The 16,793-nt window shown below is 43.3% G+C and overlaps 1 protein-coding gene across 2 annotated transcripts in view; it reads right to left on the bottom strand.

Annotated features, from left to right (window-relative positions):
• Window positions 1–16,253, bottom strand: part of LOC139537177 (protocadherin-1-like) — a 95,655-nt gene extending 79,402 nt beyond the window's left edge. The window contains exons 1-3 of one of the 2 annotated variants that reach the window (XM_071338191.1): window positions 15,552–16,253; window positions 4,955–5,772; window positions 2,185–4,368 (exon numbers count right to left, since the gene is read on the bottom strand). In XM_071338191.1, the coding sequence (XP_071194292.1) occupies window positions 2,185–4,368; window positions 4,955–5,752 (2,982 nt within the window). In that variant the 5' untranslated portion in view covers window positions 5,753–5,772; window positions 15,552–16,253. The remainder of the gene's footprint in view (window positions 1–2,184; window positions 4,369–4,954; window positions 5,773–15,551) is intronic. The other variant, XM_071338190.1, reaches the window with a different exon arrangement.
• Between the last annotated feature and the right edge of the window lie 540 nt (window positions 16,254–16,793).

The raw sequence follows: 16,793 nt of genomic DNA, 5'->3' as shown, positions 1-16,793 counted from the left end.
GCAATAGAAACGAAACAAGATATACACAAAGCAAAAGTTTAACTATCAGCTAGCTATATGTGAATCATAATAATGTAGCTAACCATATAGTTTAACAGGCAAACAGGACCTAAAATGAATGGGTAGATTCTTTGTGGCTAGCTAGCTAGCTAATAATTCTTTGTGGCTATTTGGCTAGCTAACAGTAGTAGCTAGTCAGTTCGCCCTATTGACTTACTATGGGCTTGCAATTTACACAAGTCCATAGCTATTGTAGGCAGGTATCAAGATAATGTATCAAGATAAAATATTGTAGTCAGGCATCATATGAGATGTGAATAGGCAACATATCATTCCGAAGTCTCTCACTTCAGCTCAAATAATGTCCGGCATTTTTTACTTGGTTGCATCATTTTTCTGTGCATACTTTCTGTTGAAGCTTGAATTGATGCATGCTGCAAAATATGTAGTACGCATTAGAGAAGTGCTAGCCGTGCTCCGTTTCGCATACTGTACTTTGATTTGGACATACTACGACACTCCCGTGCTCCAATTTTCATGCTCAGAGCATGGCAGTATGCATTTTGAGAAACACCCTCCTACATCCAGTTATTGGAGCTAGGTCTAAAAAGAGAAGAGGTGAAACTGCCAGAGATATGAATATGTGCTGACAGCGAATGGTAGCACCAGTGTGTTTACATTCAGCACTGCCAAGAATCGTTGGGAAGCTCAGTTCTAGTCACAGACACCTGAACACATCCCCACTGAAAATGTGAGTCATTGTTTAGACCAGCATGGTTGACTAGAGTAAGCTCTCCACTCCACATCTGTCACTCCAATAGGCAGCAACTTTATTATTTATTTTGGTCAATCTGTTCTTCCTGATGGGAGAGGGGATGCCATACATGAGGTAACATCTGCTGAGGTATGTCACATGAGTTTTAACATCTGTCCGTGTTTTTGCGGCACCTTTCTATCAACTCACACATGTTTTGAAACACTTTACACACTCATGCAGAGAAACACAAACAGAGAGAGGTGAGGAGGCTAGCTTGATGCACAGGTGCACACAACACAGACACTAGCAGTAGCATATAGCTAGATTAGACATTTATATCCTCAAATACAACCCAAACACAAAGCCCACCTGGAAATACAGACTTACTCACATAGACCCAAACATGCAAACCCACTGCAGGGCTACAGTTCATTGTCACTTTGCTCGTATATGCTGTCCATCACTGAGACAGTGGTGACTGTACACACTACTGACTCTCTTAACCCACAGGGGCTCGCAATTGTCCAAGCTGTCAGACAACATCTGCTGAAATTACCCACCAGGCACTAGCCAACCAGTGGTGACTGACTGGGTGCTGGAGATAAGCTTCCTTATCCTCAAAGTGTCCCACACATATTCAGAGCCCAGTCACCCATTTCTCCTGAAGAATAGGATAATTTCTTGAACATATTGTACCGCGCAGGTCAGGTTAAGCTAATAGACACTTGTAGATACACACACACACACAAGGGCACACAATCAGTCATTCAAGCAAGCACACATATATGCACAGAGACATGCAGACATACTCTCCCTAATTTATTTTTGCATTCTAATCCTCTCTGAGACTATTAATATTTCTGTTTCCATGGCAATGGTAGAAGGGTCAGAGCCAAGCCAAGTGAAGTGGAGTGCAGTGCAGTGAGAAGATAAGAGCATGTGACCTGTATGGACCACAGGGTGTGAGATCAAGCAGAAGTGTAAGAGTAAGTCACTCAGACATGAACCTCGCCCTCTTCCTCACCTCCTCCGTTCACCAGCTAGATTAATGAATCCATGGGAAGAGGGGGAAGAGGGGGGAGAAGGAGAGGCAGACTCGTCTCCACCCCGGTAAAAGAGGAGTCCAAAAGCTGTTTCTTATTACTCCCATGTGCCCTTTCTCCCTCCAAGTGGATGGAAGTTTTCCTAATTACTAAAGCCTTTTTTAGTTACTGATTGTGTGTGTAAATCAGGCAATAAAAAGCAGGTAGCCAACAACATTCTGAAACGGCTGCTTGATTATTTTTGGGGTGGAATTTCCAACGTTAATGGCCCCCATCCATAGCCTTAAATATCACAGCCACTCCACTAACAACACACCACCTCCTACCTTTGTCACAGGCAATTTAAACAAATAATTGTTTCGCTTTCGAAGCTCTGGCTCTTACCTGCTTGCTGTTGTACTTTGGCTGGCTGGCCTTGTAGCTATAATCCGAGTACTGGTCTGAGCCTGTTGAATTGTCGTCTCCTCCAGTCCCTACGAAGGTATTGGTTGCAGGGAGGTCCTGGACTGCCTGGTGCTTCTGGGAGGCCGAGGGAGACTGGGCCTGCAGCTGGATGGATGGTAGGGGAGAGTTGGAGCGGTAGTGTCTGCCAAGGTCAGGGCTGCCTGGGGGGTATGTCAGGGGCAGGTGGATCCTGGGGCTGTCGTTGACCCCATCCAGGTTGAACTTGAGACTCTTCTGGAGACTGACCTCCTCCTCCTCTCCCAAGGGCTTAGGGGACTTGGAGGGCTTTCCTTTCCTGCCCCTCTTGCCTTTGCCATTCTTTGGCCCTTGCTTGGGGGCGTAAAGGTCCTTGTTCTCCTTCTTGCCAGCCTGGTAGCCGCTCTTCGTCTCCCGCTGAATGCGGTGGCGGATAAACACCACCACTACGATCACCATGACAACACCCGCCACTCCCGCCAGGCTTCCGTACACAATATTACTGCGCTGGGCTGCCAGGCCGTAGTCAGGGTCACCAGCAATGTCTGTCTCCAGAGGGGTGTAGAGACTGTGTCCCACCAGTGCTTCCACCAGGCTGACGTTAGCAATCGTCTCATTGACGTAGATGTGCACCATGGCAGTGGCGTGGCGTGCGGGTTTGCCCACATCACTCACCCTCACCACCAGGCGATGGAGCCCACCATGTTTCCGGGTCAGCTCCTTGGCCAGGGTGATTTCCCCAGTAGTGGAGGAGATGCTGAAGAGTTCATAAGGGTTTCCTCCAGTGATGCTGAAGACCATTTCTGCATTGGGCCCAGTGTCCAGGTCTTCAGCCTCCACTAGCTCCACACGGCTTTCTGGGGCAGCTAGAGGGGACAGGAGTCTGAAGGAGGAGTTGGAGGGCTTGGTGACCACAGGATCATTGTCATTTTCATCCAGGACATTGATGGTAACGCCTACATAGGAGGACCTGGGAGGCTCTCCCCCGTCTACAGCCTTCAGACGGAAGGTGTAGCTGCTCTCCTTCTCCCGGTCAAAGGAGATGCTGGACAGGATGGTTCCTGTTCCATTCTGAATCACAAACTTCCCTCCGTCTGGCTCCACAGAGAGCTGCACTCTGGCATTCTCTCCCTGATCCATATCCAGCACAGTCACCATGCCAACGGCACTGAGTGGGGGCATGTTCTCCAGAACAGAGAAGCTGTAGCCACTTAGCATAAACTTGGGGTCGTTGTCATTGCGGTCAAGCACCTTGACCACGACCGTGGCTGTTCCTCTGTGACTGGGAGAACCTTTATCGGACGCAGTGACCCGGAACTCATAGCGTTCTTTATGCTCTCTGTCCAGTGAGCTCCGTGCCCTCACCTCTCCTGAATTGGGGTCAATCTCAAACAGGCCCCTGGTAGATGTGTCTGCTACGATGCTGTAGACCAGCTCGGCGTTAGTTCCGCTATCAGCGTCCGTGGCAACCACGTCCACAACCTTGTCCCCTGGCTGGTTCTCCTCTGCAAACGCAACCTCAAACAGGGTTGGGGAAAACACTGGGGAGTTGTCGTTAACATCAGTCACCTGCACCTTCAATGAGTTAGTACTGGAAAGAGCTGGGTTGCCAGAGTCAACAGCCACAATCTCCACACGGTATTCCCTGACCCTCTCATAGTCCAAGGGGGTTGTAGTCTGCAGAAAGTACTTCCTCTTGTTAGTGGACGAGTCACTAGCCGGGCGCAGTTGGAAGGGCACGTCCCCCGCCACCACACAGGTGACCACTGCATTCTCCCCCTCATCCCTGTCAGACACCTGGACGAGGGCCACCGCCGTGCCCACTGGCATGTCCTCTGATATGTTGGCCACCCCGTCACTGTGGGTCACCAGACCGATCCCACGGATCTCCACAGCAGGGGAATTGTCGTTCTGGTCAGTCACCTGGATTGTCACAAAGGTCTTGGAGCTTTTGGGTTGGGGACCTTTGTCTCTGGCCACTACGTAGAATGTCAAATCGCTGATTTCTTCCCGATCCAAGGGCCCTTTGACATAGATGATGCCATTGGAGCGATCAATTCTCAGGAGTTTTGGCACTGGATCTAATGCCTGGTGTAGCGTATATTCTATCTCTCCATTGGGGCCCATGTCTGAGTCATTGGCTTTCACCTGCAATCAGAGACAAGGGATTAGGTTAGAGGTTGGGATCAGGGTAAGAATTCAGGGATTATGTTAGCATATGGAGGTATGGGTAAGGGGTTTAGGTTTACAGCCCGATGTCATTGAAGTTAGTTTACAGCAAGAGGCCAATAAGCAAGGGAGTCTAAATGTGCATATTATAAACATATCTTGCCATAATATGAAAACACACCATCCTAGCTTCAGAGAGACACATGTGTAATGAAAATAAATGTACACTGAGGGTTTATTTGACTTAAAAACTGTCAACCAAAATACCCGCTCGGGAAGAAACTTTAGTGAGTGGGCTAATTGTTCAAAAAACGTTCAATAAATTGGCCAAGCTTTGCTGCTTTTGGCAGCAGTTCAATAAGACTACACTGTGAAATTGCAAATTCAGTAACTTCATTCAGGCATTTCATCATGGTAAAAATCTAGAAACCCAGCATCGCATGTTGGACCCTAATGAGTTGTGGATATAAAACACTTAGTCTTCTCACGGTCAAAGTTGTATCCAATCTATACAGTAGCGTACACAACACATTGATCACTCTGCAATATTAAAATCATGTTTTACCTGCAAAACAGAGTGTCCCACAGGGCTGTTTTCTGAAACCTCTGCCTCGTACGTGGCCTTCTCAAACTTCGGAGCATTGTCGTTAGCATCAGCAACCACCACTCTCAGCAAGGCACTGCTATAGCGCTGGGGGTTACCTCCGTCCACAGCTTTGATTGTCAGGTCATACGAATCCTTGAGCTCCCGGTCCAGACTGCCCAGGACGATGAGCTGGGGCAGCTTCTCCCCCCTGTCTTCCGCCACCTGCAGGCCGAAGAGCGTCGCCGCGTCTGGCCCAGCGGTGAGGGCGTAGTCGGCCACCCCGTTCCTCTCCGAGTCCCTGTCTGTGGCCAGGGGGATGGAGAACAGAGCGCCCAAGTGGGTGTTTTCTGGGACAGAGATGGTGAGCACGGGGGAGGGGAACTGCGGCGTGTTGTCGTTGATGTCCTGGACCTCGATGCGGCCCTCAATGAGCCTGGGGCTCTGGTTGTGGATTAGGTCTGTGACGGACACTTCGAACTCCAGGAAGCAGGGCTTGCCCCTGACAATACTGCGGCAGTCCCTCAGTGTCTCCCTGTCTATGGGGATCTCTGTGGTGAAGATGTCCCCTGTCTTCCCATCCACACGTAGGTACGGAGAGCCCACCTCCAGCTTGTACAAGTGACCAGAGTCTGGCAGGCCCTGGTCTGATGCCAGGCTGCCTATCAGCGTGCTGGGAGGCTGCTCCTCCTGGACCCGGTAGAGGATACCAGCCTCAGCCCAACCACAGCAGTCCAACACCAGGACCCACAACAGAACTGCTCCCAAGTGCAGTTCCATGAAGTCCGTCACCAGATTACCTGCCAGCAAAAAAAATAAAATAAAAAAATAACACATTAAAGATGAAAAACTATACTTGGGCTTAAGGTTTATCGGTTATGTTGAATGTGCTCTGAAACAACATAGTTAATCAACAGCCATAGTTATACATACAGTATGTATATATACACTGAGTGTACAAAACATTAAGAACATTTTTGGAATATTGAGTTGCACTCCCCGCCCTTTTGCCCTCAGAACAGCCTCAATTCATCGTGGCATGGACTCTACAAGGTGTCAAAAGCATTCCACAGTGATGCTGGCCCATTTAAACTCCAATGCTTCCCACAGTTGTGTCAAGTTGGCTGGGTGTCCTTTGGGTGGTGGACTATTCTTGATACACACGGGAAACTGTTGATACTATATATATATATAGTATATTCGTTGGTGTTTAATTAAGATGTTTTATAATTCTAGGGATTTTAACGTAAGTGAAAAAAATGTATTCTCCCAGGTATGTGAAAATAATGTTTCTTCTGCAATGACAATACAAGGAACGATTCATCATATGTGGCATATTTACCAAAAACAAGCTCTCCACAGTGGAATAGATAATATCCTTGTTAAGAGAGCAAGGATTATCTTTCCCCTGTCAACAGGACAAAACCCAGGAAACATGAACAATGAGCATAACATGTTTCTCCCAAGGACCAGTTTTGCCATGCTTGAAAAGCAATGGTTCAGATGGTGGAGATTTTCTCCACCGACTTAGTGACTTACAGGGAATTTATAAAGCAATGAGCACCCAATCTTCTATTTTGAAAGGAACAATTTAACAAATAGGGATGATAATGTCATTCATCTAAATGTGGAATCGTGTAACAACAGTCCGGCATGTTGGGTGATTTCCCCTCCTTATTTTTGCCACATTAATTAAAACCAAATTGAGCTTTTGCAGCAGTTTGTAACTGTTTTCATTCACTAAAACAAATCTTCAGCACAGTGCTGAGGATATTCAAAACGGCAACAGCCAGTATTGAAAACTTGTTTAAGCGCTACGATGAATATATATATTTTTTAAAGAATTGATTTCCAGACAGAGTTACACAGAAGATAAAGTGAGAGAGGCCCAGTGTGCATTACGGGAGCTGTATAATCCAATGCAGAGCCTCAAAGACCTAGTACAGTGCCATGGTTCAAGGTTGAGCCTCCTAGACATCATTAAATGTGTATAGAAGCAGCTTGTGGATGCAACACCACAAAAAAAACACTGTTGAACAAACCATACAGTATGTTACGAAACCTTGACGATATGATATAAAGACAAGACTGAAAATGCATCATCTGACTGATCTAATACTAGAGAGGTCTGACCCACCTAAGGCTCCAGCTGCAGCACCCAGAGTCTCCCAGAGGCAGCAGCACACCAGTGTTTGGCTTCATGTTGAACATGTTGCTGATCTGTAACCTGGCCTACGCCTTATCAGAAAATACAGCTTTACTTTTGAGCAGATGAGATCTCCATCCGACTCTGCTGTTATGGGCTAATTTACACACTGTAATGTTCATGTTTGATTTCTAACCTGCTACGCCACCCCATTAATCACTACCCGCTAGTTTAGCGTCTGCTTTGATCCATATTCCCCAAGCAAAAGAATTCACTATTTTTCAGACTGCAAATGATTTTAGACTTTAATTATTTAATGTGTGAGAAGAGTTCTCGCTGTAACTTGAGAGGATGAGACAGTTCATTGGGGTGGTTTAAATAGTTGTAGTGCTCCAGCACACTTCCTTATAGCCTTTGCATGCTGATGTATGTATGTATGTATGTATGTATGTATGTATGTATGTATGTATGTGTAACGACTTTCCTCTTCTTCTGAGGAAGAGTAAGAGATATCGGACCAATGTGCAGCGTGGTAAGTTCCCATTTTAATATATAAAACTGAACACTACAAAAATACAAAATAACAACGTGAATGAACAAACGAAAATCGAAACAGTCCCGTATGGTACAGACACAGGAAACAACCACCCACAAAACACAAAGGAAAACAGGGTACCTAAATATGGCTCTCAATCAGAGACAATAACTGACACCTGCCTCTGATTGAGAACCATACTAGGCCAAACACATAGAAATAGAACAACAGAACAAAACATAGAAAAACAACATAGAATGCCCACCCCAACTCACGCTCTGACCAAACTAAAATAAAGACATAAAAAAGGAACTAAGGTCAGAACGTGACAGTATGTATGTATGTATGTATGTATGTATGTATGTATGTATGTATGTATGTATGTATGTATGTATGTATGTATGTATGTATGTATGCACAGCACCAGTCAAAAGTTTGAACACACTTACTCATTCAACGGTTTTTATTAATTTTTACAATTTTCTACATTGTACAATAATGGTGAAGACATCAAAACTATGAAATAATGCATGTAGTAACAAAAAAAGTGTTGAACAAATTAAAATAGATTATAGATTTTACATTCTTCAAAGTAGCCACCCTTTGCCTTGATGACAGATTTTCACACTCTTGGCATTCTCTCAACCAGCTTCATGAGGTGGTCACATGGAATGCATTTCAATTAAAAGGTGTGCCTTGTTAAAAGTTAATGGAATGTGGAATGTCTTTCCTTATTAATGCATTTGAGCCAATCAGTTGTGTTGTGACAAGGTAGGGGTGGTATACAGAAGAAAGCCCTATTTGGTAAAAGACCAAGTCCAGATTATGGCAAGAACAGCTCAAATAAGCAAAGAGAAATGACAGTCCAGCATTACTGTAAGACGTGAAAGTCAGTCATTCTGGGAAATGTAAAGAACTTTGAACGTTTCTTCAAGTGCAGTAAAAAAAAACATTAAGCACTATGATGAAACTGGCTCTCATGAGGACCGACACAGGAAAGGAAGACAGAGCTGCCTCTGCTGCAGAGGATAAATTCATTAAAGTTAACTGCACCTCAGATTGCTGCCCAAATAAATGCTTCACAGAGTTCAAGTAACAGACACATCTCAACATCAACTGTTCAGAGGACACTGCGTGAATCAGGCCTTCATGGTTGAATTGCTGCAAAGAAACCAATACTAAAGGAAACCAATGAGAAAAAGAGACTTGTTTGGGTCAAGAAACACGAGCAATGGACATTAGACCAGTGGAAATCTGCCCTTCAGTGAAATGAGTCCAAATTAGAAATGTTTGGTTCCAACCGCCGTGCCTTTGTGAGATGCAGAGTAGGTGAACGGATTATCTCCGCTTGTGTGGATCCCACCGTGAAGCATGGAGGAAGAGGTGTTATGATGTGGGGGTGCTTTGCTGGGTACACGGTTTGTGATTTATTTAGAATTCAAGGCACACTTAACCAGCATGGCTACCACAGCATTCTGCAGCGATATGCCATCCCATCTAGTTTGTGTTTAGTGGGACTATCATTTGTTTTTCAACAGGACAATGACCCTAAACACACCTCCAGGCTGTGTAGGGGTTATTTGACCAAGAATGAGAGTGATGGAGTGCTGCATCAGATTACTTGGCCGCCACAATCACCCGACCTCAACGCAATTTAGATGGTTTGGGATGAGTTGGACCGCAGGGTGAAGGAAAAGCAGCCAACAAGTGCTCAGCATATGTGGGAACTCCTTCAAGACTGTTGGAAAAGCATTCCAGGTGAAGCTGGTTGAGAGATTGCGAAGCGTGTGCAAAGTTGTCATCAAAGCAAAGGGTGGCTACTTTGAAGAATCTAAAATCGATTTTTTTGGATTACTACATGATTCCATATGTGTTATTTCATAGTTTTGATGTCTTCACTATTATTGTACAATGTAGAAAATAGTACAAATTAAAGAAAAACCCTTGAATGAGTAGGTGTGACCAAACGTTTGACTGCTATTGTATGTTAGTATGTAAACTCAGCAAAAAAAGAAACGTCCCTTTTTCAGTACCCTGTCTTTCAAAGATAATTCGTAAAAATCCAAATAACTTCACAGATCTTCATTGTAAAGGGTTTAAACACTGTTTCCCATGCTTGTTCAATGAACCATAAACAATGAATGAACATGCACCTGTGGAACGGTCGTTAAGACACTAACAGCTTACAGACGGTAGGCAATTAAGGTCACAGTTCTGAAAACTTAGGACACTAAAGAGGCCTTTCTACTGACTCTGAAAAACATAAAAAGAAAGATTCCCAGGGTCCGTGCTCATCTGCGTGAACGTGCCTTAGGCATGCTGCAAGGAGGCATGAGGACTGCAGATGTGGCCAGGGCAATAAATTGCAATATCCGTACTGTGAGTTGCCTAAGACAGCGCTACAGGGAGACAGGACGGACAGCTGATCGTCCTCGCAGTGGCACCACGTGTAACAACACCTGCACAGGATCGGTACATCTGAACTTCACACCTGCGGGACAGGTCAGGATGGCAACAACAACTGGCGAGTTACACCAGGAACACACACCCTCCATCAGTGCTCAGACTGTCCGCAATAGGCTGAGAGAGGCTGGGCTGATGGCTTGTAGGTCTGTTGTAAGGCAGGTCCTCACCAGACATCACCGGCAACAACGTCGCCTATGGGCACAAACCCAGCCGTCGCTGGACCAGACAGGACTGGCAAAAAGTGATCTTCACTGACGAGTCGCGGTTTTGTCTTACCAAGGGTGATGGTCGGATTTGCGTTTATCGTCGAAGGAATGAGCGTTACACCGAGGCGTGTACTCTGGAGCGGGATCGATTTGGAGGTGGAGGGTCCATCATGGTCTGGGGCGGTGTGTCACAGCATCATTGGACTGAGCTTGTTGTCATTGCAGGCAATCTCAACGCTGTGGGTTACAGGGAAGACATCCTCCTCCCTCATGTGGTACCCTTCCTGCAGGCTCATCCTGACATGACCCTCCAGCATGACAATGCCACCAACCATACTGCTCGTTCTGTGCGTGATTTCCTGCAAGACAGGAATGTCAGTGTTTTGCCATGGCCAGCAAAGAGCCCGGATCTCAATCCCATTGAGGACGTCTGGGACCTGTTAGATCGGAGTGTGACAGCTAGGGCCATTCCCCCCAGAAATGTCCGGGAACTTGCAGGTGCCTTGGAAGAGTGAGGTAACATCTCACAGCAAGAACTGGCAAATCTGGTGCAGTCCATGAGGAGGAGATGCACTGCAGTACTTAATGCAGCTGGTGGCCACGCCAGATACTGACTGTTACTTTTGATTTTGAACCCCTGTTTGTTCAGGGACACATTATTCAATTTCTGTTAGTCACATGTCTGTGGAACTTATTCAGTTTATGTATCAGTTGTTGAATCTTGTTATATTCATACAAATATTTACACATGTTAAGTTTGCTGAAAATAAACGCAGTTGACAGTGAGAGGACATTTTTTGTGAGTGTGTGTGTGTGTGTGTGGGGGGGGGGGGGGTCTCGACCTGAAATCCCCAAAAGTCCCCATAAGGATAGTAAAACAAGGAAAATTCTTCCTCATGGAGACATTTCCCACATCCCCACAAGAACAAGGCTTTAACCTTAGCGGTTGGGTTAGAATTAGGGGTTAGGGTTAGGTTTAGGGAAAATAGGATTTTTAATGGAAATAAATGTTACTCTGTGACCCCACAAGAATAGAAAAAGTGTGTGTACAGTATGTGGGTGAGTGTGTGCGTGTGTGTGTCAAAAAGCATGCGTGAACAAATTTAGCGATCCTATAGCTGCATATATTTTTGGCCGTAAGCCAGTATTTTTCTGCTCCTCTTTGCATGCAACAATGTTCCAAAGCAGAGCAAATCAAATACATGTTAAAACTAAACAGCAAAACATGAGCATGTCTAGAATTCCAATTAGAAATCCAATTCCTTTGAATCCGTTAAGATTGGAAGTGCACGTTATTGATGCACTAATTGCTTAGTTATTGATGTGTCCTTTTTACATTTGCAGGGCAGCCTCCAGTCGATGTGGCTTGAATGATAGCATGTGAAGTAAAAGCATGTTTAAAGAGTACATCATAAAGCACCGTTTTTTTGAAAACCTAAGACTACAGCTACATAGAAACTAAACATGTTGCCATCTATTAAGATTTTATAAATAAACTAAATTGGAGGAGATCAGAGAATACATTACTTTTCCAGCCTATAGACCTGTTAATGTGATGAGCTTGTGGTGACAAACATATGGAGACAAATAAACGTATTGACACAATGACAGCTAGTTAACCCAGAGCACATTATCACCCTCATCCTCCATGTCCACCATTGATGAGGAAGACAGTCATCAAGTTCAACAGCAATGATCCATAACAATATCTCCTTTGAAATTGTTGCTTTACAAAGGAGCATGATGAAAGCAGCATTGGACTGCAGTACTGTACTGACTTGCGTGAAAACAATTCAAAAGCTTCTCAGATGACATACAGTATCTAAAACAGACCCCAAGAGATCCTAAATACTAAAGGGAAAAAAAGATACCACTCACTCAGTTAGGCTAATCATATAAAACTCACTCCCAATAAGTGTCATATGGCCCTTCAGGAGTCTCCATACAGTGAATGAATGTCTCTCAGAGGTTCTTTAAAATGTCTCCTTAATAAAGCCATAACCACACTTTCCTCTAGATAAGAGACTCCAAACACTCATTAGAAGTGATCACATAATCACTTCCAAGGAGATAATTACAACAATATTCTTTCAACAGTCTCCAGATCAGGTACACACACACACACACAACTCAGACTATAGTCATACATTCATCCTCAGATAAGAGTCTATGGAAGCCTCAATTCCAGAAGCAATACACAGAGTAACAAACATAGCTTATTCATACCTATGAGTGGACTACTCCACTGAAGAGTCTAAGCCCAGTTTCCATTTGAGATAAGAGTCCGTATACTTTCAGGTAACGGATAAGAGCAGATACACAATTACAACTCAACCTGGACTGTAATAACGTGTGCTTTTGAGGGCTGCAGCACTGCACGTTGTGTGTATCTCCTCAACAGAGGGTGAGTTCAACAGCACTGGAATTTTGGAAAAGCCAGAACGAGTAATGAGGTCAATGGCTTGTGCTATATTCACCCCCAAAAATAATATAATAATAATAATTCTGATGTAATTGTGATATTAAATTACTCATGCAGTTCCAGCATATTTCTAAGTAAACATTAATAAAACATAATCCAAGAGTTCAGAATATGCACAACATTGGATTGCTATCATATTGAGTGAGACAAAATATGTGAAGAAGAATATCAACTACTCCATAGAGATCCTATTAAATTACTAGAGGGGATATGTCATAAACCCTCAAAGTTCCACAATGGGGCGAAATAGCAGCCATCATGGTCAGTGAGAAGTCCAAAAGCAGTCTTATTGAAATGAATGGCAGTAGAGGCATAGCTGATGCATTTCCTGCTTTACATATGAAGGAAAATTAAAGTAAGGCATGTGATGTATCAGAAATTGTCTAATTGAATTATTGTGCACCTAACATAGCCATATAACTATAAATACAGCTAATATGGGTTTTATACACATTTTCTGTATAAATAGCTTCAAAAATATATACAAACAGACCATAAATGTCTCAGATTGTGTTTTCTTGGAAAGCTGTGAGTGCTATTATATGATACAATATCAGTACTTGTTGTTGCATTTACAACTTGTCCTTACATGTACTGATTTGAGCCAGTATATGGCTGTGGATTGACTGCATTATTTGAATGGAATGTTGGTATATTGGCAGTAAATTTTTTTACATTCTGGAATCATTCCTCTAAAACTGGCTGGCTAGCTAACATACATACATGTACATTGCAGATGCATTCTTCACATTCATTGTTTTACACAATATCTTATTACAGCACTGGCAACCCATGGTTGACCAACTCCCAGACCAACATGGCTGACCTTTGAACCATCATAAGAAGGTTAATGTCCATTCTAGTATGAAGAACCCAGTCCAGATGTATGAAGAACCATAGCACTAGCCATTACTGGGTCATAATTGCAGCCCAGGGATTCCGTGTGTTGAAGTGCTCTAGAATCATGGCTCTCCATTCATCAAAATGCCATAGAGAATATAACCTTTGGCATGCATTGAACAATTATAGACATAAGAATGATCTAATCCTGATGTTTGTCCGCCATTTTCATTATCAGCTGCAGCACGAGCAGCTTTTATCAACAGCTTTTACAAGGCATCCTGGTGACATCAGCCTTCCTGGTGGCAGTGACCTTTTCTCTTCCCCACAGCCTGGTCACTGACAGATCATGGTCATCAGACTGCAACAGGTTCTGGGATAAGCCTCAGCAGCAATGCATCATTAACTGACTCATCATTCCTCTGTCTCACAATGATTCCATTTCAAACACAGTACAGTAGGCCTATATTGCTCTGCCACTAATGGTTTCATTCCTTGGGTTCATGCCATATGGCAATACATGTCTCTTTAAATCACCTTGTTACCGTAGAAGTATAAGGGTTGAAATCACTTTGTCACAAACACACAGAGCTGAATTTGAGAATGTGAATGTAGCTCAAAGGCTTGTGTATATCATGCATTGAAAGCTTGAGTTAAGTCATGAATAAGCATGTGTACATACAGTAGGCCTTCATCCCGCAAAGTGTTTCAAACATACTTTAACTGTCTACCTTAGAAATATGCATTGTAGTTGAGTGATGTTTTTGGGAATGGATGGAAATTGGAAGTAATTTGATAAATCAATGTCTGAAGATTGCACATCAGAGACATGGCGGTCTGATTGAATCAATGTGTGTGAATGGCCCAAGATGAAAATCCCTTCCCAAGCACTGGCCTTAGCTTCAAGCCATACCCATGCTTAACATCTAATATGTGCAGAAACACATCACTTTATGCAGACTCTAAAACATACAAGAAGCAGCTCACCAATAAACACACAAATATAATTATTAAAACACAATTCTTGAAAAGGGAACCCAACAACGTGTCTGCCATTGTTTAGTCTGAGAATCTATCTCCAGAAGAGCTAGTCTATACACTTCATATTGATTTGAGTAGCAAGCCAATAGACTGCATAACATACTGCTCCCTTGCCTCTCAGTAATCTCTAATAATCTATATGAAGTTAGATGCATAGTTACTTTTTATGACAAGACAACAATAATACTAATCACCATGAGGAGCAATATTTATCCATACTCTGCCCATGTGTACTGCTTGTCAATATTTGGGAGGGTATGGATAAAGCATATGCGTGTATCACTAAAGAAATGCGCTCAGTCTCTGAAAAATGTATATACGCACTGAAGAGCTGCGTCTGGAGGCATGTAGACTGTCAAAATTACGTTTAATATGTGGGAAGTGGGAACGCAATATTGATGGACGATGCTAAACGAATATAGCCTGTATGGCTGGTCAGTATGCATAGTTGGTCGATAAGAGCATCTCTTGCTTTCACTGCGGGGAGGGAGAGAGTGAGATAGAGAAAGAGAGAGTGACGACTCCAGACGTTTAAGGGCTTTTAGTCAAACAAGTGTCCGATTCAAGCTATTGCACCTGGTTAATCGGATTCGCAGGAAAACGAACTATTGGGGAGTGGTTTGAATGACCCATCTTTTAAATGTGTTTAAATGTACACTAGGCTATATTTAATGACTGACTGTATATTGTATTAGAAAGTATACATACAGCAACAAAATATCTTATCACCAGACATACTTTCCTATTTAGAAAGAGGCAATTAACCTTTAATAAGAAACGTCTGACTTTTAAACATGACATACTGCACATGCTTTTATCTTGGAAAGCATTATTCTGGTTGTATGTCAATATATTTAATTTACCTTTGCCAAAGACTTCTTAGGGTGCGATTGTCTCGTGGTTTTTCCTTCTGTCGTCCCAGAGGCAGGTAAAGAACCCTCAAACCTCAGTATCAATGAATCAATCCAAATACTGTATCACGACGACGAAAAAATCACCAGTTGAGAGCAAATCCATTAGTACCATTGATAACTTTACCTTCAAATTCGATGAATCCATTCCCATGTCATTGTGCAGCCTTCCATTCTATACCACTGTCAAAAAAAACGCTATTTTTCTGACCGCGAAAAAGAACACAAATCAGGCTAGAATTAATTTATTTCGTTTTTACAGATAATAACCAATAGTCATGAACTCTATGCTTCTGGCCACGACGTTCAATTGCTTTTCTCTACTCTAAAATCATGTTGCAACTGCACCTTAGCGAAGATATGCACTCATCTTCAACCTATCTATCTATCTATCTATCCCTTTAGTCCAAGTTTCTCAAGCGTTGCGAATGTCGTGCGTAAAACCCACACACCACGAAATACAGATTTAACGATATTTTTTAAAAGTATTTCAAATGTCACACGTGTCTTAATCACAAAACGGAATATGTCACCGCGTAGAGTAAACGAAGCACGTATTTGTTATGAGAAATCAAGTGAGGATAATTTTTCAGCACTTGCTCTGCTCTCCAGACCGCGCATAAGAGCGTGGTAGGAGGTGGGGCTCCACCGAACTCCGCTCTCTGTCTCAGCCTCAGCAACTTCTCATCCACATCACTGGATGCCACAGGCTGAACCCTTGAGACGTAAACACGGATTTACTACCTAAATCATAATGGTGGGACTTCAACAATTTATGATAAAACAGAGGGTGACTGAAATTAATATTGATTTTAGGCTACTTGAGCTCATACACAAATGTGTTAGTCGATCTCCCGATGGGAGTTTCTATGGATAGGTTTCAGGTGTGATTTAATGTGTCAGTACCCTAACCTCATGATTTTTTTTCTCACAAACTTCTAAAACCATTTACTCACATATGTGATTATTTAGTTGTTGATATATTCAATGTATCATATTTTGGCATTAGTTTGATTGTAATGGAATCCAATTCAACAGAGGAAAGCACAAGGGGCACTATTTGCTCTTTTGGCGCCACCCTCAGGCGACTAGTTTACAGAGGGAAACGTCTCTGTCACTGTAAAAAATTAATATACCAGTCTGACATCACGTCTGAAATAATAGGCTAGGCTACTGTACTGTAGGCTACTGTAA

The sequence above is a fragment of the Salvelinus alpinus genome, chromosome 13 (assembly GCF_045679555.1).
Source record: "Salvelinus alpinus chromosome 13, SLU_Salpinus.1, whole genome shotgun sequence".
NCBI lineage: Eukaryota > Metazoa > Chordata > Actinopteri > Salmoniformes > Salmonidae > Salvelinus > Salvelinus alpinus.
This window is presented reverse-complemented; position numbering and strand designations above follow the sequence as displayed.